The 27,709-nt window shown below is 38.2% G+C and overlaps 1 protein-coding gene across 1 annotated transcript; it reads left to right on the forward strand.

The window, feature by feature from the left end:
- The first annotated feature begins 5,732 nt into the window (after positions 1 to 5,732).
- OPN4 (opsin 4) lies at positions 5,733 to 27,508 on the forward strand. The gene is made up of 12 exons (XM_079313253.1): positions 5,733 to 5,780; positions 12,474 to 12,616; positions 14,921 to 15,054; positions 16,211 to 16,414; positions 18,263 to 18,434; positions 19,328 to 19,492; positions 22,046 to 22,153; positions 23,278 to 23,458; positions 24,985 to 25,131; positions 25,657 to 25,725; positions 26,157 to 26,192; positions 27,024 to 27,508. Exons 1-12 carry the CDS (start codon positions 5,754 to 5,756, stop codon positions 27,213 to 27,215), a joined length of 1,578 nt encoding a protein of 525 aa, XP_079169379.1. The 5' UTR covers positions 5,733 to 5,753; the 3' UTR covers positions 27,216 to 27,508.
- Positions 27,509 to 27,709: the final 201 nt, after the last annotated feature.

Consider the following 27,709-nt stretch of genomic DNA (forward strand, 5'->3'; position numbering starts at 1 on the left):
AACTCAGGCAGAGAAGCTGCTGGATTGTGCCTTGCCATAGACTTGCAGCCTAATGCCATTTACACAGCTACATTCAGACTGTTGGAGAGATCACTGAGAGAATCTTTTCATCTCAGTGGAAAATATTTTGCTTTTACTAAGTATTAGGAAAATATCTTGTGCTTGAAGGGACTTTTCTAAACCATCCTTTCTGGTCTGGCCCTTCTGTACTTGGCTCAGCCCTGGGATTCTCCCTCTCCTGCTGCAGGGCTAAACAGCCCAGTGTTAGGGCTTGCTAGCTGCACCCTACAGTTTGTGCCTTTGCTGTTCACCATAGATCTTGGCTATCCTACAAAATTAGAACGACCCATGAGGTGAATTATTCACTTCTACAGCACAATAGAAACCATGTTGATTTGATTTACTGTTTTCTGTTTTGTCTATTGATTTTTGCAGAGTCTCGAGAGCATGCTCCCATGAAAGGCCATATAGAACTTTGTATTCAGTTTAACAATTTTATTTACACAGGGTCTTCTTGCCTCCTGTCCCCTTGCCAAGTTGCTGCAGGCATGAAGAACTAAATTTAATTTTTATGATTAATAGAGCACACAGAAGATATATATTACACAACTTTTTCTGTCTGCCTTATTTGAGGTGCCAAAATTGCAGTGCACTCTCTGAGAACAGCTAAGAAGTGGGAGAGCTCCCCTCTGACAGATTTTAGCTGTAAAAAGGCAAAAAAGAACACAGATGGTTGAAACCAGAGTTTTGTGTGAAATGAGCAACCAGTTTCACCTGCATATCTAAGCAAATACATTTATTACAGGTACCAGTACAAAATTTGGCCCCCAAAAAACTGCTTCTGAGGGAAACATGTTTTCAGATGTTGCAACCAGTTAGAAGCAATACCAAACCAGATACTCAGGGCTCACAGGGCTGTGTGATGATGGCTGCTGTGGACTCAGATTTTATAGTGTGATTTTGCCTTTTGAAAGATAGATACTGCAAATGAATGGACACTCAAATGAAAAATCAATTGTTCTTCCCTTTATCCCATCACTTACAGGATTACCTAGCATGTCTAGAGGGCAAACAAGCACTGAAAATTGTTTGAAATATTGAATTGCTATTATTATCATCATTCTTTGAAAAATTGAAATATTCAATTGTTTTCCCCAAGATGTTTTCAGGAATTGTCACTATCATTCCCCACATCACAATAGGGGAAAAAATAAAATCACCCAACTTAGTAACAATACCAAACAACTTTTTTTGTGTATGCCTCCTTTGTGGTAACTCAAATCCCAGACCTGGGTCTGCATTCAAAGAAAAGTGGGACTTTACCTTTCCCATTTCTGAGTAGTTTGTTCCTCTTTCCTTATGCTGGCCTTGGAAACCTAGGTGATCTTTCAGAAAGTTTAAAGAAGCCCTGGTGAGCCTTTGTAAAGGTCTCTCAGTCATCAATGCCTAGCTGACCATGCCCCTGGTCTTTTAACTCCCCCAGCATTTCCCAAAAGCAGTCTATGTATCTTGTAGGCAGCAGATTATCTGTTCTTGCAGTGCACTCTGTATTCCTGTAGATGAGCTAACACCTAATTCCACCCACAGCTCCCAGCCAAAGAACAGGACAATGAGTTCTTTTCCCATCATTGTGAAAGAAATTTTATAGTCATTTGGACTTTAATAAAATTTTCTTCAGGTATTATCTTTCCCTTTTTTCTGCTAGACAATTTCCTCAGTTTCCTGGAAGGGTCCCAGAGTCTGCTATTTTTGCCTGTAATTTATAAAAAGCTGTGAACAGAAGTAAATTATCAGCATCAAGAGGTTGCCTTGGGTCTGGCTGAGCTGGAGCTCCTTTCCACATGGCAGCCCTCTCTGAGCTGTGCAGTGTTGGTACCTGGAAAGGTGCTGCTCACACCCTGGTGTTTTGCTCAGACTGAGCAGTGCTGGCACTGCAGCAACACTGTCTCTCCAACATTCCCCCCTTGCCTCTGGCCTGGGGATGGGCAAGATCTTGGCAGGACAGCAGATCCAGCTGACCAAAGGGATATCCCATGTCATGCTCAGCAATAAAAGACAAGAAGGTTGGGGGGGCATTTGTTATTGCAATGTTTGTCTTCTGTGATAACTGCTGCACCTACTGAAGCTCTGCTTCCCAGGAACTGGCTGGCCAAATTGGCTGGCCAAATCCTGCTGATGGGAAGTAGATAAGTATTTTCTTTTCCTCTGCTTCCACACATAGCCTTTGCTTTTGTTTTATTAAAATGCCATTATCTTGAGCCACAGGATTTTTCCATCTTATTTTCTCCTTCCCTCCTCATTCTGCAGAAGAGGGGGAGGGATAGAGTAGCTTGGTAGGCAGCTGGCATCCAGCCAAAGGCAGGACTCTCAAGGTGGGAAGGCTGTTCTCACCATAGTTCAATGTGACAGAATTCTGAGAGATTAATGCTAGGCAGGTTTTCCTTTCTCTAGAAGTTACTGGAGGGCAATTCAGACTGGGCCATAAGCCAGGTGAACTTTCTGCATGTTTTACACCCAGAACTTGAGGCAAAAATGTTTGAAAGCTTTAGAATGAGCTGATGCCTTTGGAAAGTACTTGGGGTCATAAACTGATATGTTTTCTCCATTCCTGGCTTCCCAGGAATACAACAGAGGCAAGATTTTGGTAGACAATAAACAAGGGAAAGAGAGGACAAATTTGCCTCCTTATCCACAAGTCTCATGTACTCATAACTTCAAGTGAAATAGCCTTGACTATAAAGAAAAGCAGTCATTGCTTAACAGAATACTTAGAACTGTTCTCTCTGGTTTAACACTGCATATAAAGCAAAGAAAACCTGAGAGAAAAATGTTTTCTGAGTGATTTGCTTCATGTCTTTGTCAGACTCCCCAAGCCCTAGGGACAGAGAATGAGATGTCTCGTACTTCGATTCCAGGATGATTCCTCCCCATCCATGGAAGCTGAGTCATCTCACATAAAACAGGGAAGCTCTAGCAATTTGCCATAGCAAAGGATCACACAGCTACCATCATACAAGACCCTCTCCACAGGCCATGAATCTGAGTGTTAGGGTCCAGTTTTCAGAAACAGTTTCCCTAGCTTGCAAATGTCTACCATTCACAGAGACAGAGTCCTAAGGCTAAGGAAGGATACCAAATGAGTAGCCCTCTTTGGACTAGCATCTGGGAATTTCCCAATTGGAAAACTTCCTTTCTGTCCTTTATACTGCATATTCTTTCATCATATGGTCTCAGGAGCTGCTGAACTAATGAAAGTTATCTCTCTGCAAAGGTGTGTGCATCAACACCAAATCAAATGAAGCAGGGAGGCAGCTTCTATAATGTCTAATTTACTTTAAAAATATATATGTACTTATTCTATTATTTGATTACCCTGCAAAACCTATTACAGGCTCCCCCAAAAATGCAAAAACAAGTTGATGCTTCCAGGCTAACTGGAAATCAAATATTTTCAGTGCATTGACTTGTTGTTAAGATGAGGGGAAATAAGAAGGAAGAAAAATGTCATCTGTGACCCAGGGAAAAGAAGAACTTTATGTACAAATTGTATTTGAACAGATTGAGTGTTGGCATTGTCCAAAATTAAGACATAAAGCAGAAAACTAAGAGGATCTAAGCAAAGAAAATAAGAATGTCAAGTCAAAGATCACATCTGATCTAGTATTTATGCTTGTCTTGAAGATTCTATGTCTCAAACTTTATGTCTTATCATTTTGACAAGATCAGGATGTAACTGTGTGCAACTCCTTTGAGTACAGAGTTCACATATGGAAGACCTCCCATTGTCTCATTTCTCTGCATGTCAATCATTTCAGTACTTTCTGTTCTACTCCTCAATAAGCTTCATTTGAAGATAGTATGAGCCTTTGCCAGTTTCACATTGTGGCTTTCTGAAATGACATCTCCTGACTATTCCATAGTAAAATGCAAAAATACTTTCAAAAAAGGTCCTGTCCCCCAAAATGTCCAACACTACTGTTTGCTGCATCATCCTTACAGTGCAAGCACTGTGTATGCACAGAGGGGTGGATTTGGAGTTCACATCAATGTCTTTTGAAGTTCATACATTAATGTCACATCCACCGTTGCCCTGTTATTCCTGTGTCTGATGTCATACAGAGAAAAGAAGGGAAGACCACACTCTACAAAGTGACCATAGAATCTCAGACATTGGCAAAGGTGCAACTTGTCCCCCTCTGGGTGCAGTTCTGCCACAGCTGGTTTAAATCTGGCTTGGTTGCATCTACCAACACTGCAGAGCAGGGACACTCAACAAAATCCCTCTGCTTTTCATAATGGGCCTGCTAATAATTACTCAGGCTGTCACAGTTTGAGAGCCTGTAGAAGCATCTCTGCTGGTTAATGTTTGGTGGCCTGGTGCAAACAATGATCACTTCCTTTCTTAAATGACTATCAAGGGAAACTGCAACCCTATAGGTGAGTGCTTTTCATTAGAGGCACAGCTCCCATTCACACAAAGAAATGCAATCCTTCAGTTTATGGCTGAATACTGCAGGTGTTCATTTAAGGAAAGATAGACCAGAGCTAGGGGAATGTAGTTCCCACCATTACTAACACAGCCTTCTCACAAAGGCTTTCCAGTAACAGTTCACACAACCTATTTTTAATACCAACTGCAATGAAGCTAATAGCTTGCATCAGGTTAATTTGGACAGTTGGTAGAAGGCCTAAACTCTGTGATACTCAGGATGCAGTATCTGCTAGAAGAGCCTTTTCACACACTGTGCCTAATTCTCTGTTACAATTAAACTTCACTTTACAACGGTAATGGGCCTTCAACTGAGAATACAGCAATTCATCTCTTGGCAAAGTGGAATGTAAAGCTAGATTTGTGTACATGTGTTCATGTGTACTTACTAAACACAGCTGAAAAGAAAGCAGGCAACTCTTGAAACAGATGGATATTTGCTGGGTTTTTTTGCTTAAGGTATTTGTGTGGTGTTTTTTGTTTTGGTTTGGTTTTTTACTAAAAAGCAGAAAAGGATGATGTCAGGTCTTATCCCTATGTTTTGTTTATTTTTAGAAGTAGACCAACAAACAACCATGACCTAAATTCTACAAGACAGAAATGCACACAAGCACATTGTTAAATATCAGAATATATTTGAGTTCTGACACTTTCAGCAGAACTGTACACATGCATCTCCTTTAAAAGCAGACTACAAAAGCTAACTCACCAATATAGTGAAAAAGAACAGTATATTTAAAAGTGAATTCCACCTTTGAACTTCTTTTCCTCATACAGAGGTAGTGCGGGAATAGCATTAAAATTCAAACATCAATTGGTCAAAGGCAAAAACAGATACCAGCACTTTTAAGTGAGCATCAGTTTTATACTGTCATTAAAGTGAAGCTGGAATCAGGATGGAACTAGCTGCAAACTGGGCATGTGCAGATTCTGCCCTCTCCTGTATTTAAATGGAAGCCGCTGCTGCTGCCCTTGCTAAGCTGATGATGGACTAAAGCAATCTGAAGCTCCAGTGAGAAATTCTGCACTGGATCTCACACCATTCCAAAGAATCTAACAACCTGCTTCACATACACAAAGGTAAAGTGCCTGACTTAAATTCAGAGGACAGCTCTTATTTCTTGGTTTTTGCTTAGATTTTGTTCACCTGAATAATCAGCCCATTCAGAAGGGGATCTTTTGTCCCTCCGAGGAAACCAAGAGCACCAAAACTGTGGAGTCCTTCAATGCATGGAATGACTCAGAAGCCTGTGCCTACACACTGATGGATCTGCCTCTTAGAGCCCCAACAGTAAGTGTTTTCTGTCACTTAAAGCTGTAGCTTGTTGATCTCTGTCAAGGCTGGCATTTATAGGACTGTAAATCAACAGTTAAGGAGCATGTACACCTTTAATGCTGTAATGCAATACTGAACTACACAACAAAAACTTTTAAATCTTCTTTTTTATTCCTTTAACTATCTATTTAATGCAGAAAGGGCTGTAGAAGAAGTGTTTTTCAGCAGAGTTACATGGCAACTCATAGCTGAAGACAGACAGGAATGTCTAATGGCAAAGTGCATCAAATATGTTGCAAACTACCAAAACAAGATGTTCTTGTACGGTAAACTGCTGTTTAGCAGTTCAACACAATGCTCGCTTGTGTTGTTATTCAGGGCGGAAATCCCCATAATTTCTGTAATAATCTGTAAGTGCAGTGGAGTGCTTATGTAAATGGTAAAAGAGTTGCTATGTGCAGTTACCCAAGAAAGTTGTCTGGAAGGTTTTCTCAGGTAAGTCCTATCAAAGATCTTTCTGAGTTTTTATATACTTAAGAGAAAGACATTTTCCTTGGAAGTGTTAAAGTGAGAATCTGTTGTGATGACACTTCAGGTTGGAATTTTTTGGGTTTGCTAAAAATTTTCTCCATTCCACCCCACATGCCTGAACCAAAGGAGTTCAGATGTCCTCTTCTTGGCTTTGTCTCTCAGAATAGTATTAGGTCTACAAGTTTTGTTCATGTGCTGTTTTTACAAAAGTCTGTTTAAAAATTTATAAAGAAAACACATACCAACTAATTTTTAAAGGTTTTAAAATCTATTTTTTTAATAAAACCTGGATATCTGCAGTATATTACAGAAAAATAAACAAAGAAGTGTCCTGAGCCAAGGCACTTACAAGACTAAATTAGAAGGATAAAATGTGAAAAAGGATAGCAGAACATAGGAGGGAAAGAGAAAATGGACTGGAGAGTGCATGGCAAAATGGAAAAGGATTCTGGGGACACAGTGATTTACACTGGAAAATTAAAAATTGATCTTTTCTGTATTCTGCTGGAAGATCTAATTAGCTGTCCCCTTCCTCTCCCTGGGTCAAATCTCTGTATCACCAAAATTTTGTGTTTTAACTTGACACAAACACTGGCTTAAGAGAGCTTCAGGAGTGAAAGCAGCGTGTGCTGCCTGTGGCTGAGATTAAATCTGGAAGATAGAATAGAAAATCTGCTATCCAAATTGCTCAACAGGACAAGCATCATCTATGGAAAGCCCTGCTGTCTACTGGAAAGAGGGCTTAGCAGTGAGCGTCACCCTGCTGAAACCGTAATTGAGGGGGGATTACACTCCTCTCTGTGCTGCCTGTCATCACAGAGCAAGTGCCCACAGAGGCAAGCTCAGAAATCAGAGCAAGGACCTGTAAAGGAAAATAAGTGCTATCACTTGTTTGAGGCCTCCTGTTGGTACAAACAAAACACAAGGAACCCCAGGAAATTACCGTGTTTCTGGTCAGATAATTTTTCTAAACTATGTAATTTATTGTAATGTAAAAGGCCTAACACTGTCATTGGTTGCAAAAGTCCTACTGTGTAAATTAGTGGCTTCTTTACTTGCATTGTAGGAAAATTAAGAACAAAAAAACTTTTTATATTGCCAAAGTTCACATTGGACTGCCAAAATTTGCAATGTTTTGGAAGTGGGCTCTATTCTATTCTATTCTATTCTATTCTATTCTATTCTATTCTATTCTATTCTATTCTATTCTATTCTATTCTATTCTATTCTATTCTATTCTATTCTATTCTATTCTATTCTATTCTAAACATTCTTCCTGCAAAACTAGTGCCTACAGTTTGAAGTTAGATGAATTCATAAAAGCAACCACATAGCACTCTCTATTTTCTTTTTCCTTTTGTTGTCTTGTTTTACACCAAATTTGGTACAATACTTCTGCCATGTTCAGGCAGAAGTAGCTGAAAAAATGTTTCTGACACAGTTTTTTCTGCTCCTGCCTTTGGGATTGATGTCATACAAAAATCGATCAGCACTGAAATATGTTCAAATGTCCAAATCACCTTATGTAGTTATAAATAAACCTGATCTTACACTCTTTCCATTGTGAGACTGTGAGGAGTGGGCTCTATCAGATATGACTTATATTTACCATGAATATTTGTTTGCATGACCTTGCATCATCACTGTTAGCTTCAGTAGGACATCAGAAATAAACATCTCCAAGTGAAGGGTAATTAAGTGATATGATTTTATTTCCCCATTCTGAAAAAGAACACATGTTTTTTTCTCAGCAATAGTTGAATTCTGTTCTTGGAATGTAGTCTTCTTATCACTTAAATACTTTTCTCATGCTATGGGGATATGTGTTGGACTTTGAAAAATGGTATATCTTCAACTAGAAGTTATTCAGAGGTTAGCTGGTTTGGTTCATTTGGGTTTTTCAATGTAATCAATTATGAAGAAACTACTTAGAAAACATTCTCTTTAGGAAATTATATGATAAATGGCTTCCCAAGACAAAATAGACCCAAGCATCAAATATTCCTGGATTGAATATCTGATCTAGACTTCCTTGTTATCTGGACAAATCACCTAGGAATCAGGATTTTGGTTTGGATTACAAAGGAGTTCCTTTATCCTTTCAACTGTCCTCAGATTAGTGTCTTGGAGGGTCTTGACAAACTTTATGGTGAAATACAAGTTCTGCCCTATGTGCCTTAATGAATCTGCCCTGTGTCTGATTTATTTTTACTCTATTCTCTGCTTGCACCAAGCCTTAGTCTGTCTCTTCCTAAAGAAGCAAGCTGGTTGCTCAGATTGTCCCTCAAGGAAGTTCTGTCTGCCTCCCTTGCAAGCAGCTGTGGCAGCAGGTAGTAAATATAGAGTAATGAGGCTCCATATTGTGCTTCAGCAAGGATTTAGACATATTTATCTATAAAACATTTGCTTTTCTCCAAACTCCCAGAAAGCATCTCAAGTTTGTAAGTCTCAGGAAAGTTTACTGCAAGACAACTGAAAACACAGGTTCTGTTTTAGCTGTTTTGTTGTAGGCAGTAGACAAGTATTCCTTTAGGGAAGACACTGAAGCATTTTAAGAAGGCAAACTTCCATAAACCTAGCTACTTCCCTCTACTCTAGTGCTTTAACAAGGACACAATCAAACCTGCTTGAAAGAAACACTGACACAGAGCAACCCTGGAACTTTTTGACTCTGCATCTATGGAGGCAAATGACAGAATAGGATTTAGCAAAGGATTACACCTATACATGAAAGATTAAAATTTATGGAGGACTAAGATTTTTCTTTCCAATGGATAATAATGCTCTTTTAGGGTACAAACCAATCACTAAGACTCTTCTTAAAATTAAACTCCCACATCACTGTTCATTATGCATATTTGGTATGTTTATGAAATGCCCAGTCCTGGCTAAAGGCAGGCTGGTGTTTTGTCAGGTATGCTCGTGTGTGGCACTTCTCAAAGTGATTCTGCAAAACTATAGTGTAAATAAATATTAAATTATATGCCTTTCAAAGATAAAAAAAAAAAATTCTTACACAGCTTTAGCAAAAGACCTGTTTCTATACACACCCAAAGTCATAACAGCTGCTTTTAATCTTGACTAAAGTTTGAGAGAGTTGGGTTTTTTTAGCCTGGGGAAGAGATAGCTTTGAGAAGACTTTAGAACAGCCTTCCAGTACCTAAAGGGACTACAAGAAAATTAGAAGGGGAAATTTTACAAGGACATAGTGGTAGGACAAGGGGTAATGTGTTCAAACTGAAAGAGGGTAGATTTAGATTAGCTATTAGGAAGAAATTACTTACTGTAAGGATGCGAGGCTCTGGAACACATTGCCCTGAGAAGCTGTGGATGCCCCACCCCAGGGAGGGCTCTGAGTAAACTGGGATAGGGGAAGGTGTCCCTGCCCATGGGGGAGATGTTGGAACTAGAGGATCTTTAAGGTCCCTTCTAATCAAAACCATTCTATGATCCTATGAACACCCCCAAGACGCCCTCTCCCCGTCATTTTTTTCACTCAGCCTGTATTTGTGCTTGGGATTGTGCTGACCCACACAGAGGACCTTGCATGTGGCCTTGTTGAACTTGGTGACATCTGCATGGTCCCACCTCTCAGGCCTGTCCAGGCCTCTCTCCAGGATGGAATCTCTTCCCTCCAGCGTGTCAGCACCACACAGCTGGGTGTCATCAGCAAAGCTGCTGAGAGTGCCCTCAATCCCACTACACATATTGCCAACAAAATGTTAAATAGTGCCAGTCCCAGTCCAAATATCTTCATTACAAGGTGTTTATAGAAGATTGAACAGAAAACATGCAAGGCAACACTGCTGTGTATTATCATTGCAATTAAAATAGCTGGTCAGAGTATTCTCAAAGGAAAAGTGCTACAATATGGATTGCAACAGGGGGCTTTTTATTCTCCCCCGCCAACCAAGTGTTTGTACTGTGGGATGACAGTAGAAGACAGAATAAACAGGGCTAATGCACTGGAGAAACTAAATAGAGAAAGGCTTTGGGAATTATCTGATTTCTTGATTATCCTCCTGACCTGATTTTCTCAAGCCCTGTCTTTTTCTCCATGTCCTTTCTTTTGATTCCCACAGAAGACACAGGGCTGAACTTGACACAGGCACATATTTTTGTCTTCTACTAAGGAAGCTGTGTGTATGTATGCAACTTAGTGATGGATTTGAAGTGCTTAGGCCTGATCTAATGCCCTCCCGATCAACTAGTACCTTTCTTTGACATGAAGAATAATAACTGTTTCCAATGCAAATAGTGAAACTACTTTTTTAATAATTGATTTTTATCTCTTAGAGAACAGCTGAGTTGTATCCTCTGGTAAAAATCCAAGGCCTACAGGAAGTCCACACTAAAATGCTAATTTATTCCTTTTGCCACACACCTCTTCCTGATTAGATATATGTAGTTTTATAATTTATGCCCTAGCACTGCCCCAGTATAAATGCTATTCCTTTATTTTTTTAATATGAATTTGTTTCATTAATGAATAAGTAATTTTACTGTTTTATTTTCTATTAACTAACCTTGCCTCTTTTGTGATTTCTCTGTGTATTTATATTTATCTTTCAAATTTTTCTTTGTCCTTAGTGTGCTTTACAAATTTCATTCAAATTAAAGTCACTTTCATCTCTTCTTCATAGCCAAAACAAGCTCCTTTAGTTGGTTCATTTCTATTACATTGATTCAGTTCTGATTAAATGGATAGCTACAGGGAAAAACCATCAGAAATCTCCATTCCAGTAGTAATCACAATTAACTCTCTGCAGAACAGCTGTTAAAAAATGTTATAACCACAAGACTAAGGAGAAATAAAACCAATCCAAACCAAATTTCACCTGATCTCATTTACCTGAAAGAGTTTTATCTAAGACTCTCCCTATCCATTTACTACTAGTATGGGATTATTTTTGTTAGTTCACTGGCAGTGTGTGGAGTACAGCAATTTCTATCTGGGCAAGATGCCCATTGATGCTGATGATGTTATGCCAACTTCCACTTTACTGCAGGAACCTGAACCATAAAATCATAAATGCCATGATACTGTCATTCAGTTAGTGTATCAAACTTAACATTTTGCTCCAATTACAGTAACACCAGAATTACATTTTCTTTCTGTAAGATCAGAGTATTTGTCCAGCATTTCATTGCTGTTAATGTAGGAACCCAGGGAGTGCACTCTGGTGGTTGAGGATTGCTGTGGGCAGGTCTTCAGCACACAAAGCAATCTCATACAGAATTCCAGGCACTCCTGGCATTCACCTCTTACTACTAGCACACTGGTTTAAAATGCACACTGCCTGTAATAACCTCAGGCTAACCTCACAGATGTATTTGGAAGTAATGTCTGCCTCCATGGTCAAAAAATACCCATTTCCAATGGTGCAATCTTCAGACTTGGCTACTGAATTTTGCTGTGAGTTATTAACTGATTAAGACACAAATGCTTCAATCAAGTTGTTTATGAAATACTTCACAAAGAGCAAAATATCTTGATTCAGGCAGACCAAAACCAGAACTGATGTGGAAACCAGGCATAAGGTATAAAGGATTTGTGGTTTTGTTTTTCTGATCCTCAGTATAGTTTCCAAAAGACTCTTGTTCAAGCTACCAGGCTTTTGGTAATCAGCTCTTGAGGACAGCTCAAAACTCAGTCTTTTACAGTGGGAAAAATGAATAATTAAGTGGCTATTTTACCAAAGGAGTAAATGCCTATTTATCCATAGAACATTTCTACTTAGAGAATTATCCCATGATGTCAGAGGACAACTGAAATTGTACTTCACAGGTACAGAAACTTTCCTGAAATGAAATCCATAAGAAGCTTACTTGCTGTTAAATACTGCATTACCTGACATCAGATGCAATGAAACAAGTCTCTTTCTGTCTCTTTTTCTCCTCTATATTCTTATTTTTCTTTGGGAGAGAATACCTTGCTTTTCTTCACTAAAATTCTAAATCTACAATAAGCAAAGAAACCATCCTTTGCCCTTTGCACTGCTGATGGCACATTTATCCCCCAAAAATGATCAACAGTAAATGGAATTTGAATTTATTCCGACATTTTTTGCTTGTTGTCTTTTTGCATTCTTGACCATTTTCCCTTCTAGAGAAGCACATGCCAGGTTATTCAGAAAAGTGTGGCAATATATCTGTGACCTGTTATTTGCTCCACAGAAGATGACAGTGCAAGATGTTCCTCGTGCCTTTCCCACAGTGGATGTCCCAGATCATGCCCATTATACAATTGGAGTTGTCATTCTTATAGTGGGGATTACAGGAACTCTGGGTAATTTCATGGTCTTCTATGTTTTCTGCAGGTACCTTTCTTTTGAATGTCTTTTTAAATATTGAAATGTATGAACTTGAACTGTATCCTGTGCACTCAAACACAGTCCAGGAATACTATCAGACTACTTTACTGGCAGAGTAAATGCACCAAGAGACACTGCTGTAGGAAAAGAGTGGCAACCTGCCATTTCCCTCTGACTTCTGCCCATTAACCACAGCCATAGCAAAACTGTTAGCAAGTTGTAAAGAATCACACAGATATTCCAAGCAATAGAAATGCAGCCAAAGCAGAAATGTTACAGTGAATTTTCTTCTGCTGGCTAACTGTGTCTTCATTGAGCTGATGGGATGGTTTGCACCCCTGTACCTCACAAATCTGCTCTGTTTTAGATGTTTCCTTCCTCCCACTTCTTGCAAGCCAGTTTCTTTCTTCCCCCTGTTCATTAGTGGCCATATCTTATTTTTTTCACAGTTTCCAACACTTGGCTTATTTCCTTTTAGCTAAAGCTACGTTCCAACTTTTATATCTGAGGGAAACTGGATCTCTGACAACAATGTCATATGCTCACCATTCCTGTTCACTCCTCATTCTGTGTCTGATTTGTCACACTGGGGCAGAGTACTGAGATGATGTTCAAGACAGTGAACTTCTGCTGTGTGATTGGTCTTTAGGCACTAATGTAATAAACCAAAATAACAGCAACAAATTGTAGGATAATTTGGCTGTGTCAACTTAGATCATTGGGGTGCAAATGAAAGTTGTCTTGGTCTCAAGTCTGTATTTATGGGCAGTAGGTTTCAGCACATTCATTCAGAGTAGATACCAACACTTAAGTGAGAATGACAGTGGCCTTAAGAAGAGAAAAGGTGTTGGCATGCAGATCAGATACGCGAGGGAGAAGTAAATGAGCCAATTTAGCTCTTTGGCTGGTCCCATACAGGAAATCTAGTTATGGTGATGCCTGTAAACACTGACCTGGAACAGAGACTAGACAGAGTAAAAGGAATAAAACAGGTATTTATTGAAAGGATACACCTTGGGCAGTGCAAGAGCTTGCCTCTATACCCAAGTCCAATCCAAGATGGATCCCAGTCATGAGTTTTTACACTTTTATAAGTTTTGGTTCATCTACACATTGGGGTCAGTTGTCCAACCACAGCCCCAGGCTATGAGGTCTCAGCCCCCTGGCTTGCCCCTTTCCCTCGCTGTTGTTTATGATTTTTGGATAATGGGTGTCCTTGATTTTCTAGCTAGGAAGGGATTGTTTTGTCTAACTACTCTGTAAAGAGAACTCAACAACACCCAACATGAAGTTTCAGAGTTACACACTAAGCAGCAGAGAATTTGAAAAATATAAAAGCTAAAACCCAAGGCATCAATGGCACTTCTACTGGAGGACACAGCTTGTCCTCATTTGAAGGTGATATGAAGACAGAAAGAGATATTGATACCTAAGTAACAAGTACATCAGAAATTCAGAAAACAGTTTAAATGCTTACAAAGCAGTCTCAAGTAATGACAAACTATAAGAGAGCCAGCTGCCTAAAACAGAAATGTGTTCAGTGACTACAAATACACACAACTCATAAGCACCTACTAATAACACCTCCTTGCTCCTAAATTGACAGAAGAGGGATGGTGGTCCTAGTGATTAATTCCAGACCAACTAAAAAAACCACCCCATGGTTTAATCACCTATTTTTCAAATATGTCTAAGACTGAAATTGAGAAAGGAGCTAAGTAGTTACATTGAGCCCCAAAGTGAAGAATTCTCAGTTGAGTTTTGTACCCTTTAAAACACGGTACTGTAATATTATGAATAACAAAAACAGGCAGAATGCATTGAAGGGTGCTAATTGCTCTTTTAAAGACAGAGTCTGGGCCAGTGAAATAAGAGTCACAGTGAAGAACTGATGTAAAACAAAGTGTTTGATGTGGTTCATAGTGAATTTGCTTAATCCCTGCATTAGGAAGTCACTGTTGATGGAAAATGCATGCCCCTTCTCCTGCTTACCACAGCCCAGATCAAGACATCCATAGTGTACATCAACTTTAACTTCTTGTTAATCATGGACATGCAGTGCACTGGTTAGAATATTTGAAGAACAGTGTGATTTATCCCCATCACTGAGCTGGTTATCAGAACAATCCTGTAAAGTCCACAGGAGTATAAGGGTATAAAACTGAGCCTTTCTTGTGTTCCCTCTTGAGGGAAATGAGAAGCACTCTGCTTCAGTTTACCATGTAGTGTTCCTTGTGAGCTCACAGGAACGAGTAACAGCATAATTAATAGTGCAGAAGTGTTTAGCAACATTTCTTCTGATCTCTGTAGGAGCAGGAGCCTTCAGACTCCAGCCAACATACTCATCATCAATCTAGCTATTAGTGACTTCCTGATGTCTATTACACAGTCTCCAGTTTTTTTCACCAGCAGCCTCTACAAACACTGGATTTTTGGTGAGAAAGGTTTGTATATATTCTTCCTAAGATTTCACTATGTATGTTCTTCCCTTTGTGACAGTTAATCTATCTGTCCTCAGGTACTCTTGTAATATCGAGAACATTTCTCAACATTGTTTCAGTGTTGACAAATATTTCTTTGAATATTTGTGTCTGTATGCAATAAATACACTGCCATCATGAGAGGAAAATTACATTAATGAGACAAACTGGCAACATGAGGCATAGCACTAATCTTGCCAGTGTTCTTCCCCAATCACCTCATGACAGTTACTGTTGGAGTCATCTGACAAAGAAGCACTCCCCCTCAGCACACCAGCTTAAAGGCCCCTCTAAATAACCTGCTCTGGGACTTGCACCTGGCATAGTGAAGTAAGACAGACTGGAGAACCTGATTTTTTTCACAACAGAAATGTTAACACTTCCTGTGTAGTAAGAAAATGTGGAATGAAGGTGCTTTCATTCTTCCAATATAATTGTTATAAGAGAAAGACTAGTCTTGGCCTCTTGAACATGTACTGACAACAAGGAAACTCAGAGAAGTAAAATTGCTATTTTGATCTCTGATGACCAAAAGCATATTTTATTTTACTTCCTTTAAGTGTTCATTTCCATACATGTTAAAACTAATCCAAACCACTGCTTTTAATCATTAGGTTGTTTGAACAATTAAAATCACTCATTAATGTATTCATAGTCTGAATATTTACTTTGGCTAAACTATTCATTAATATATTCATATTTACTTCAGTTTCATTGCCCTTGAGATATGAACAGTATCAAAGTAACTGTATCCCATTGTTAAGCAAAACAGCTGCTTCTATGGGACCTGCAGTACAACTGGAGTTAAATGAGATATTAATGGACTGCTGAAATGATCCCACTAGAAACATCAGAAATCAATGAGTAAAAATATGTTAAGTATTACTGTCTCCAGCAATTGAAGCAAACAAAATCTTTGAAGTTTATCTCCATGGAAAATGTAATTAGCAAGACAGCAGCTTTGAAGCAGCATTATAACTGCAGGACAACTCAAGTTTCATTCTTTTGCAAATTCCAGAAAGTTCCACTAGTTCATAAGAAACACAGACTTGAACTCTCCTAGAAATAATCAGCATGGGTAGACTAATTTCACTGCTCCTTCTGTCATCTTCATTGCAAGGCTGTGAGCTGTATGCCTTCTGCGGAGCTCTTTTTGGCATTACATCTATGATCACTTTGATGGTGATTGCCTTGGACAGATATTTTGTCATCACTAAACCTCTGGCTTCTGTTGGAGTGACGTCAAAGAAGAAGGCCCTAATAATCCTGGTAGGAGTCTGGCTGTACTCTTTGGCTTGGAGTCTCCCACCCTTCTTTGGATGGAGTAAGTGAACTGGAATAAAACTTTTTTGCCCTCATAGCATTGGATTAAAGACCAGTTAAAGGTACAGAAGAGGGTTGAATTAATAGCTCACATACAAAGCTCAAATAGACCAATTTGAAAAAAAAAGAGATGAAATACATGTTGAAACTGAAGGTCTCTGATCAAAAGAAAAGAATGCAGTGGGCATTACAGTGTATTATATGACAGTGGCACTTTTCTGAAGCACACTAGCTGCATAAAGAACAGTAGATAAATTAATGAATGTGCCTCCTCATTATCCCATGTCTACACCCATTGAATAAAATTCAACAATATATGTTAAATAAATGTATTTGTGTTATTTCTGATGAATTTTCATCCCCAAAGGTGCTGTCTAAGACATCAGTGTCAATCTAATTCTTTTTATTCACATAAAAGAGGAATACAGTCTGAGCATTTGTGCCAGGAGATCTTCAGTATTCTGGATGGACAAATTGCACTTGGTGTTGTCCACATTCTCCATTCAGTCATTGCTATTGTCATTGGCTTCCAATATGCATGGCATTCAGTAGTAACTAAAATGCTTTAGTAAATTTGAATTTTACACATGGAAATTGGAACATTCATACAGCACCTTGGTCATTGCAATTTGTGGCGAGTTTCTGTTATTCCTCCTCACTGGAAGCTACCTCACTACCACTAAGTTTATTTCCCAAGAGTCACCAGTTGCAGCCACTAGGTTAGAATGAACTCATCATTCAAAACCCCAGCCCACCATTATGCTCCCTAATTCCAGAAAAGAATGTGTCTGCCAACTGAGGTGCGAACATAGACATGTTCTAGTAAAGGATAGTAAAGACTAGTAAAGACTAGTAAAGGATGCAACAACCCACTCGGGTACTGAGTAGAACTTAGCAGAGTTGTGTTATTGTCATATTATTGCCATTCTAGTCCCCCTAAACATGAAGCATGCTTAAAGCAGGCAAACTGCAATACTGACAGAAGCAGTCTTTGGTTGAGTGAGAAGTTGTTAAAAAAACAAAATGACAATATAGCCTTAGATTATAGATTTTCAGTTGAAGAAGGTGGAATAATTGCTTGAAGGGTGTTATTATCTCGTAATTAGATTGTAATAGTGCCCACAGTATGAACTCTCACACTGTAATTAGATGCATTTGAGAACATCTGGTGCAATATTTTTGAGAGCAGAACAGAAAAGATCAGCGTAAACAGTTAAAATTCCAAAGTAAAAAGATGTTGCTACTGCCAGTTTATTTACCTAACAGTTCAAAACAGTTCCTTTAAAGAGAATACATTTTATTTCAGGCAGAGCATTAGGTATGTACAATTTTATTTTATTATGTTTTTTTTTACTTCTACTCAGCTTTACTTCATGACAAAATAATTTGGTCAACACAATAAAATTTTCTCATCTGCCCAGTAAATTTTTCTTATCTGCACACACTTAGAAAGTGGTACCTAGAGCAATTAGTTTGATTCCAAAAAGAAAGGAAGAAAGCAATTTGATAGGAAATGGAGATATTTAAAAACAATACAGGCCTGGGCCAAGACCCAAATAAGTATTTGGAGAGATTCTCTTTGACTATGATGAGTTTTAAACAATATTCAAGACTGAAGTTCCATTTTCTGAAGTCTTAGACTGCTAAACATAAATGCAATAGGAAAACAAAATAAAAGAAAATACAGAAATGCTTCACATGAAGAATTGTTTAAACATCCTTTTAAACCCTTTTTTCCCTTTTAGAGAATAGGACTAAATCCCACGTTATTCTGAGTATCTTCTCGAAATTCTGCACTCAGAATAACAATCACTTCATGGTTTATGCCTTCTACTGTCTTCCCTTCTAGGTGCCTATGTTCCTGAGGGTTTGCTGACTTCCTGTTCCTGGGACTACATGAGTTTCACACCATCAGTCCGTGCCTACACAATGCTGCTTTTCTGCTTTGTCTTTTTCATTCCTTTGATTGCTATCATATACAGCTATGTCTCTATCTTTGAGGCTATCAAGAAGGCCAACAAGTAAGTAGCCAACAGTCTTAGATTTTTATCCTTGTGTTTAAGTGACTGTTCATTTTCTTAAAAACAGAGAAAGAAATAATAGAAGAAAACTGGGACATTTCTTATGTTTATTTTGTAAGCACAACTGAAACAGAAAACCAAATGAGAATTCTGTCACTACTCAACATAGTAAAAAGTATGATTCTTAGAAGGGCCGTTCCTGAATTTAGGTCTGAGCTTATCAGTATATTATCTAATGACATGGAAAAGAGCACAGAAATTAACCAACCAAAATAAAAACAAAAGGGACCTCAGAAACACCTACTGACTGTGTATCAATAACTATTTCACAGAAAAATAGATGGAATTGAATTATAAACTAAAAAAAAAAAAAAAAAGAAAAGGGTGAATAGGAGATTAAAAATTTAATAGCAGGACTCTGAAACAAAAATCTGCTGCTCTAAAAGTAAAGGGCAGCCTGCCCTTTACTTTACCTTTATCTACAGATGTGCCATCTGTAGATACCAGTCCCATAGATCCCAGAGGATCTGGTCACTTAGCTCAGAAGTACAAAGTGACAGCAAGGGAGCAAAACAGGACCCAGGGAAGCAAAGACTCCTCTAACTGGTTTTAACTCAGCATTATTCAATTGGCTTGAATAACAGCTTTATCTGGAAAACCTTTTGGTACAGGGCTATTTTTTTCATTGAAGTACGTGTGGGTTTTGCCATTGATTAGTGCAACAGAAGTCCATCAGATTGTGAAGGATGGGTTATGTACTTGCATTAGCATGCAATAAAAGTGCCTGAGTTTTAGCCTTAAGTAGCAGAAGAACAATTGTTGCCTCACTTCATGAAGCTATTTGCTCCCTTCTTTACTTTTGTTTTTTGCTGTTGTACATTTATTTTCCCTAGGTCTATTCAGACATTTGGAGGCAAACGTGGAAATAAAGAGTTCCAAAAACAGTATCAGAGGATGAAAAATGAATGGAAGATGGCCAAAATTGCACTGATCGTCATCTTATTTTTTGTCATTTCCTGGTCACCATACTCTGTTGTTGCTCTGATAGCTTTTGCTGGGTAATTATAAATGTATCAGCAAAGGAATATTCAGTGAAAGCAAAAGATGTGAAATTGTAAATGACAGATGAAAGTCAAAGCTATTTGTCATGTTTGATGTCTGAAGCGTGTCCAAAACATTCACATATTTAGGAGTGATATTTAACAAATGGGGCATATGCTGACTGATTTTTTTTCTTAGTTTGACTTTAAGAGAATTTTAGAAATAAAAAAAATTTAAAAAAAAGAGAGAGAGAGAAAGACAACAAGCAAGAGTATTATTACTGGCCACATAAACTGCCACGCTGAAGATTTCTGAATGCATTCTCTATGCTAAGATACTTGAACTATCTGAATTTTATTTAGCACCAAAATGCTAAATAAAGCACACTAAAAAGATCCTCCCAGGGGTTGATTCTCTTTTCTTTCTTGTTTAATCTACAGAAGTATATTAATTTTTTTGTGTTACATCAAACTGCTGAAATTCCTTACATGTATAAGGAAGTTCAAAATTAGTACATACATTCATTGGGAGCTTTTTTGATGCTGGATATAAAAGATCATAAATATAAATCATCAAATCATGTTCTTCAGCTATTTAATTGTCAGCATTTTATACAGCAATTTCAATGGAAGCATGACAGTGTTAAAACACGTAGCTTGACACAACAGTTGATACAATCCAGGCACAAGTAATGGATGGGGAATCCAGATATCTTGGCTCTATGTGATTATTTCTCCCACCTTGAGATGTGAATTTTCCTGTGCTTCAGTTTAGTCTCCCAAAAATATGTGTGACTATGTGTTGTAGGAAGACTTGTCACCCGTAAAACCTCACCTGGATGGTTCCTATGACAGTAAAAACACTTCTCTTTGTATTTTTCAAGTCAGAGATAAAAAGTATGTGTTCCTAAAATTGACACACAGCTCAAATTTACTCATGATGGAGCATTTTGGGAGACAAGGGTGATTTTTGTTACACACCCAAGGAAGAGGCTACTGCAGTGCCTTATCTCAAACCCTTAGAAAGGCAGTTTCCTAAACACAGCACTTGTAAAATCTTAGGTTTAAGAAAAGATTCTGAGGGAAGTGGATTCTCTCCCTTTGTATGTAGACAGTGGGTAATTCCCAGCTGCAAGGAACATTTTTTCCATGAAGGCAAACATGTTCCTCACTCAGAAACATAAATCCTTTGCATGTGTCCTAGTGTTCTGTTTCCTATCAAAGGGGAACTCGGGTACTGGACATCCTCCACTGTGACATGAGACCAATTAGACATAGAGGAGAAGCAAGGAGACACAGAATGAAGCACAGCTACCTTGCAGTACTGTAAGAGATCCAAAAGAAAATCAATTAGGGGATGCTTTAAGCTGACCACTAAGTAGAACAGTTGCGCTGTCATGTATGATTCATTATCTGCCTTAGGAGGATCAAGTACCTGCTGAACTTGACTTCTGCTCCATGTCTCACACTCACAAAAATCTGAACAAAGGAACAATTTTATAATTCTGCAGTATGTTAGAAATTAACATTTTCAGATTTTGCTTATAAAGATATCTGGGGAGCAACATAGCTACATTCAGATTTTTTCCATTTCTTGACTATGTCTTTTAGGCAATCCTAGTGGGATTTTTCAGAGATTAATAGACAAAGTCTGGATATCTCCTGTGGTATTTTATTGCAAGGGACTCAGATAAAATCTTGCTGCATGCTACATATGGGAGGCAGACATGGAGTCTGCAGCTCCATGCAGCTATAGTCTTGGACTAAAGACAGAGAAACAACATATGAAAAAGGCAGAACCTTAATTCCTTTAGAAAATATTTTGAATCGGGAATAGTGAGCTACCACACTAATAATAGTGAGCCATGCTCACTAATATTTTTGGTCTACAGGTTACATTTTCTGGGAATTCTTAGTTTAAACACAGGAATAATTAGCCTAAACACAAGGCTTTGCCATTGTTTGTTTCTGTTAGCCAAACTCTCTGCCAGCCTTACCAAAGTACTGTCTCAGCTCAGGGTCAAAAACTCCATTCCAGCAAGATCACACTGTGTGTTATCCAGAATCTGTGAAGATTTATACCTCTAATCAATGTTTTTAAAATATGATCAGGGAAACCTGATTTAAAATTGCACATGGAGAACATCCTTATCAGAGAAAAGCCTTAAGAGGTGAAATGGCATCTCAACATTCAGGCAGCTGACAAAATGGTTCCTATATTGCAATTGGCAAACCGTTTCCACATCATCACAGAGTGCATATATGATGAAAAAACTTCCTCACCAAGCCTTCTTAAAGGCTGTCATTGTCCCTAGGTCAAACAACATGGGAATTACCACAATCTTGAGTCATAGTAGTGAAGTACTGCCAGAGAAGCCCAAAGAAAATCATATTTCTCAGAAATGTAATTAGACTGATGTTGATCTTTACAGGCAGAGGATGTAGAATTTGTTCTCTCACTGACTTGGTACAGAACTCTCCTTTTACTCTCTCTAGAGCCTTAAAACACTGTCTTTCCACAGACAATGCAGAACTCAATAGTAAATGTATGATGTGTTTGCATTACTTTAGGTATTCCCATGTCCTAACACCTTTCATGAACTCCATACCAGCTGTGATTGCCAAAGCTTCTGTCATCCATAACCCCATCATTTATGCCATCACTCACCCCAAATACAGGTAAGTTCACTCTTACAATCTATGTTTAATTTAGCAAAGAATATCTCAGAGTAAATTTGTCACTTTTAGGACTTAGTGCCTGACCTCTCCTTCACCTGCTCATTTTAACTCTGTTGTACAGCCTTGCCGTCCCCAGGAACACTCCTCAATGCCATAGAAATGTCAGTGGAATTTGTACTTGGAACAAACTACTGAGCAATTAGTAGTTATAGATGTTTATGGATACTGATATGTATTTACCTGTTGCACAATAAAAGATGAAAACTTTTCCACCTCGAAGGAAAGTGCCATAAATTTTGAACTGTCTTCATGAGGGGCAGACATTGGGCCATGTTGCAAATAGCATTTTGCTACATTAATCAGGCCAGTGAGAGAAGTAATACAGTGAGCCAAACCACCTCATCCCTATTTTGTGCATCATCCTCATGTTTCCATATTTCAGGTAGTATTTCCTCTGACACACAGCATGAGAGGTCATTACCACTCCAAGTTCAGATGCAGGCAGTTAGATTTGACAGATGGCAGCAAAGCCACATATAGGTTGTTGTTTCACCACTTACAAAGACCTACTGAGGAACTGAATAGAGAAGGAGGAGCATCTACGTGGGGAAGGCTGGCAGGAAGAGGAAAGCTAGGCCAGAGTTTCCTAATGCTGCACATGAGCAAAGTAATACAGTAATATAAATGCACATTCTGTACAACTCTACAGATAGCCAGCAAACAGATGCATAAGAGGAGCTAGAATAGCTGCTTAGGGGAAGATTAAAATAATTCATTATGTAGTACTTCTGTGAGGTTCAGTTTAAAGGGACAGAATTTTATTTTTGCCCTGATTAAGCTGAAAGCAGATAAAATATCGTTTTAATAGCTCCCTTCAGTTCCAAGTTATATTTTAATGCCCTTATCCCTGCCAGGCAATAAATTTGAGTTCTGCAGAACACTGTGAATAAGTGATCTTGCAGGGTGATTGTATATGAGATATCTGATATCTGGAAAACTCTTTTTGTACCCATTATTTTTCCAGCAGCATTAGTTCATCTCTCTGAATAAATGTATTGTTTATGATGACTGAATTTTTGTGCTAACAGAAAAAAATCTGACTGGTTCTACCTCTTATCCATTAGAAGAGCCATTGCAACATATGTTCCTTGCCTTGGACCCCTACTGAGAGTTTCTCCTAAAGACTCCCGGTCCTTCAGCAGTTACCACTCCTCCAGACAAACGACCGTAACCAGCCAGTCTTCTGAGACAAGTGGGCTGCAGAAAGGAAAAAGGAGACTATCTTCTCTCTCTGACAGTGAATCAGTAAGGGAGACACTTGCCATACACCCATTTTTAATTGCAAAGCAATTCATTTTCATATAGATTCCTTCCAAATGGTAGATTCTTTAGATGAAATGCATTATGGTTCTTGTTATAAAAGCTCCAGAGAAAGTAGAGGGACAAAGTGAAATTAAAGACAGAAGGCTGAAGTGTATAAAAGCAGAATGTAGATTATTTTCTTCTTGATGGTTGGTGACACTGAAAGAGGAGTGGAAAGATGGAACAACAGGAATTTTAGAAAGTAAAGTTTACCAATAACAGTAAAGTTGTACTTACTTAACACTAAAGGAAGAGTGCAGTAGTCAGAGCTCAGTTGAAAGTCTGACCATACTTCTAGGTTGTGCTTGTCTGACCACAGATTTGCAGTCTGGACAGAAAAAGAAACTGCTAGTCACAAAATAGTTCTCTAGTGAAAGCAAGGTTGTAATAAAATAGATAATGCTTTCTGAAAGTGGAATGTATTTGGTAATATATTGATAATCAGATTTAGACAAATCAGTAAACCCATTACAGAATCTTTCTCACAGAAGACCTCAACAGCTTGCTGCTGCCAGTCTAAAGGAAAACAAATGTTTTACACAGCAGCTGAAAACAGGGCAAGGATCCAGATTCCCTCCTGTAACTCAGTTATACTACTAACTAAATAAGCATATTAGTTAGTTCATTGCAATAATTTCCAGCTAAATTTCCAAATAACTGAAAAGACGAAAATTCTTGGCAATTCTTTTTCACAGTTAGGATAAGAATCGTATCTAATCCAGCCAAGTGCTGAATTCTGACAGTTGTTTTTAACAGTGACATTTCAACTTCTTTGCCCTCTCTGTTCTTTTGACTTCTCCATCCAATCAAAATGAAATTCTTCTGGCTTGTAGCCTCCAGTCAGGTGGAAGGTTTTAGAACTGGCTAATAGAAAAGGAACATCTTTATATTGCATCTCTTACACTGTGAATCTTGGTTCTTAAAAAATAACAGATTCCCTCAGTAACTTGGTTTTGTTTTCCCATTAATTGGAACAAAGTTTATAAACCCAGGACTCCTTCCTGAAACAAAGATTTCTAAAGCACTGATTCTGCAGTCCTGAGACATTTTCTTCTATTTATTTCTGCTTTCATCCAAGTCACTTTGGAAACTTTGGCCCTAATTTCTCCAAAAACCTGTGCTTCCTAAGTGGGTAGTACTGTGGAAACACTGTCTCCTTGGACCTACAAGAGAAATCAGAGAAGTTTCAACAATAGATTGTAACAAAACACTATTTTCTTTCAAATTTTGCAGTGCATCCTGTGGAGGAAAAAAAAAAGTAAGCTGAATTTTAGATGCAACAGACCTGATAGTTTTATTCATACATCTTATAAGCAAACATTTTATGAAATTATATATGTCAGAACTTTTGTGAAGTGTATTTTATACAATGCCTATCTCTTTTATGATTTCTGTCTAGGTAAAACTAGAGCAAATTGGATGAAAGTCTAAGGGACCTAGAGTGAATGCTTTTGCTGTATTCATTTTAGGGCTGTACTGAAACAGAACCTGATACTCCCAGTATGTTCTCCAGACTTGCCAGAAGACAAATTTCCTATGAAACGGATAAAGACACAACTCAGACTTGTGACATGAGAGCCAAACTGACAAGCCAGGATTCTGGGAATTGTGGGAAGGTAATAGACTGTGTAATACCTAAATTCTCTGACAACTGACAAGCTAAAAAATCTGCACATTGTGCCATAATTAATAATGAAGGTTCCTGCCAAGAAGAAGCAGATAACCTATAAGTTAACACAATGAGTAATGACTTAGAGGCTGTAAAAGGTCGTCAGCTTTTTATTCCCACTCTGGTTCATTATTCAGCTGTCTTCATTGCATTTCTGCTGGTGTTTTAGAGAACTTAGCATCTGAATGGAGAGTTGTCTCATGTTTGGTTTTAAGTGTGTATTTAGTAATATTTGTCTTTCACTGTCCAAATTAATTGGTCTTAATTAACCGATCTTTCTGTTGTCTCACCATTTGCTACCAAATGAACATATATGGTAAGATGCAAAAAGTAAGGGTATCTTCAACATATCACTACTTTTCAGTCAGTCCTCTGCTGTCCTCCTTTTTTTTCCTATGCATATTGCATATGTCAGATATTGTGACATACCTTTATGCCATTTATATCTGTCTTATCTGTGTTCATTTTTCAGACAGCTGTAGATGCTGATGACATATTGATGGTGGAATTGAATATCACAGAGTACATGGCTACACCTACTGTAAGAATTATTATTTTAATATTTGGCAACAAAAACTAATGACAATCCCAGTCCCTGAGCATAAATTGTTTTTGAGATGCAAAAATTACACAATATTCCCAGCACAATGCAGAAAACATGATCACAAAGGGTAAACCATTCTGAAACTACGCAGAAGGAGAACATACAAACTGCAGAATTTTTCTGAAGTTCAACTTCTTCAAGGAACCTGAATAATTTCTTGAATTTAGTAAGTCCTCTGATGAGGTCTGTGATTTCCTTAGTGGAGCACAGAAACATTAACTTTGTGCCATCTCTATATTAATGATGTATGTTAAGCTGAGACAGCCATTCTGGTGGCTGTACCTCTGAGACAGCCTTAGTCCAGTGGCAAGTACTGTTATACAAAGTGATTATGTTAGCTATTTAATGTTCTCTGTTTTGGGTTGCAGCAAACATCTAAAACATGCAGCTTGGAGGAACTCAAGGTCAGTTTTTGAAACATGCCATGTTGCCTATTCAGTAAGATGTATGTTGTATTAATGTCTGTTTCTTCTTCATCTAACACAGCTACAGCACATGGGTAAAAATATCTGACATCCCTCACAACTGAGTCAACTTGCCTTAATTCTCAGCAGACATGGAAATAAGAGTTAACAGATGAAAACAAGGAAGTTTTATTTTTGCAGCACTAACCCCAGTGTAATACAATCACCTTAAATTGTCTATTGTTAACAATGATCCTTATAAGCTATTGTGAGCCTCATCCTACCTGATTTTTTGGAACTGTGCAAGTGACAGCTAACATCTCATACTATCAAAAAAATGCTAATTAATCTTTCCCTTGATTTTTACCTCATTATGTCCCTCTTCGAATTCCATGCTGTTAACACTATGTTTTACATTACCTCTTGCCCAATGACCCCAAAAGTCCCTCTTTATGGAGAAACTCTTTATCTGATTGAATTCATAGACTGTCTGAGCATGTTCACAATATTTCTGTTTATAGTTGAATGTGCTGTCATTCACTTGGTCTTTCTTCAAAGTAGACCAGCACTTAAGTAGCAAATGCATAGTCTTTAATGCTTTAGTAAATTAGCTTGTTTAACAGGTGGGGTTTTTTTTGTTTCATAAGTTATTCACGAAATATTTTAAAAATGTTCAGATCTACTTTTCCCTCCATCATTTAAATTTGCTTTTCAGTCAGCCATGGAGAGTAGCAAAGTGCTAAATATATGTAATTTTTTATAGATGATTCAATGGGATCTCCTTGTAGATGTTTGTGTTGTCCATTTCTTGTAAATCTTTGCATCCTTTAGAGAAGTGAGAGCCTGAACAGTATTGGACAAAGAAAAGGAGAGTCTCACCAGGGATCATCTTCAGCCCAGATACCCAGTATTACAGTAACATACAGCAGTGTCCAAGGAGTGGAGCTGCCTTCTACATACAACTCTGGTTTCCTGTACCCTAAATCCAGAAGTCACAAGCAAAACAAGAAGTCCAGCAGTTGAGTGGTGCAAGCCAGAATATCACCTCAGCCAACAGCTCTGGAACAGCTGAATCTGGCTGAATCCAGAGAACTTTCCTAGACTGATCTGAAATACTCCTACAAAGACACAGCACAAGACAAGCAAGGATGAAAACATGAGGAATGATTTTTTCAGCATCAGAACTTTCTCCAGGGGATCACCTCTTGATCTGAGTCACACTGTAATTTTAGTATTTCTTCTTTATGCAGCTCATGAAAAAAATTATTTCATTTGGATTTTACTCTGTTCACGTACATTCCCATCACTGTACGGACCTTACCTAGAAGTCTGGGATTTACCTGAGAGGGAAGTATGATATTCAAAACTGGCTTTGTTCACTTAGTGTATTAACTTCAAAGCTACTACAAAGCTAAAGCTGAGAAATTTGGGGGTAGATGTACATTACTTCCTGAAGATGCTTTCTTCATTATTGTGAAGTTTCTCAACCAAATGTAAACTTAATTGCAGTCAGTGCT

The sequence above is a fragment of the Erithacus rubecula genome (assembly GCF_903797595.1).
Source record: "Erithacus rubecula genome assembly, chromosome: 9".
Classification (NCBI taxonomy): domain Eukaryota; kingdom Metazoa; phylum Chordata; class Aves; order Passeriformes; family Muscicapidae; genus Erithacus; species Erithacus rubecula.

Excerpts from the sequence above, each read along its gene's own strand:
- OPN4 (XM_079313253.1), top strand. The coding sequence starts at position 5,754 with ATGGATCTGCCTCTTAGAGCCCCAACA. Across the intron at positions 18,435-19,327 it reads GCTATCAAGAAGGCCAACAA|GTCTATTCAGACATTTGGAG; the intron begins GTAAGTAGCCAA and ends TATTTTCCCTAG. Across the intron at positions 25,726-26,156 it reads AGTACATGGCTACACCTACT|CAAACATCTAAAACATGCAG; the intron begins GTAAGAATTATT and ends TTTGGGTTGCAG.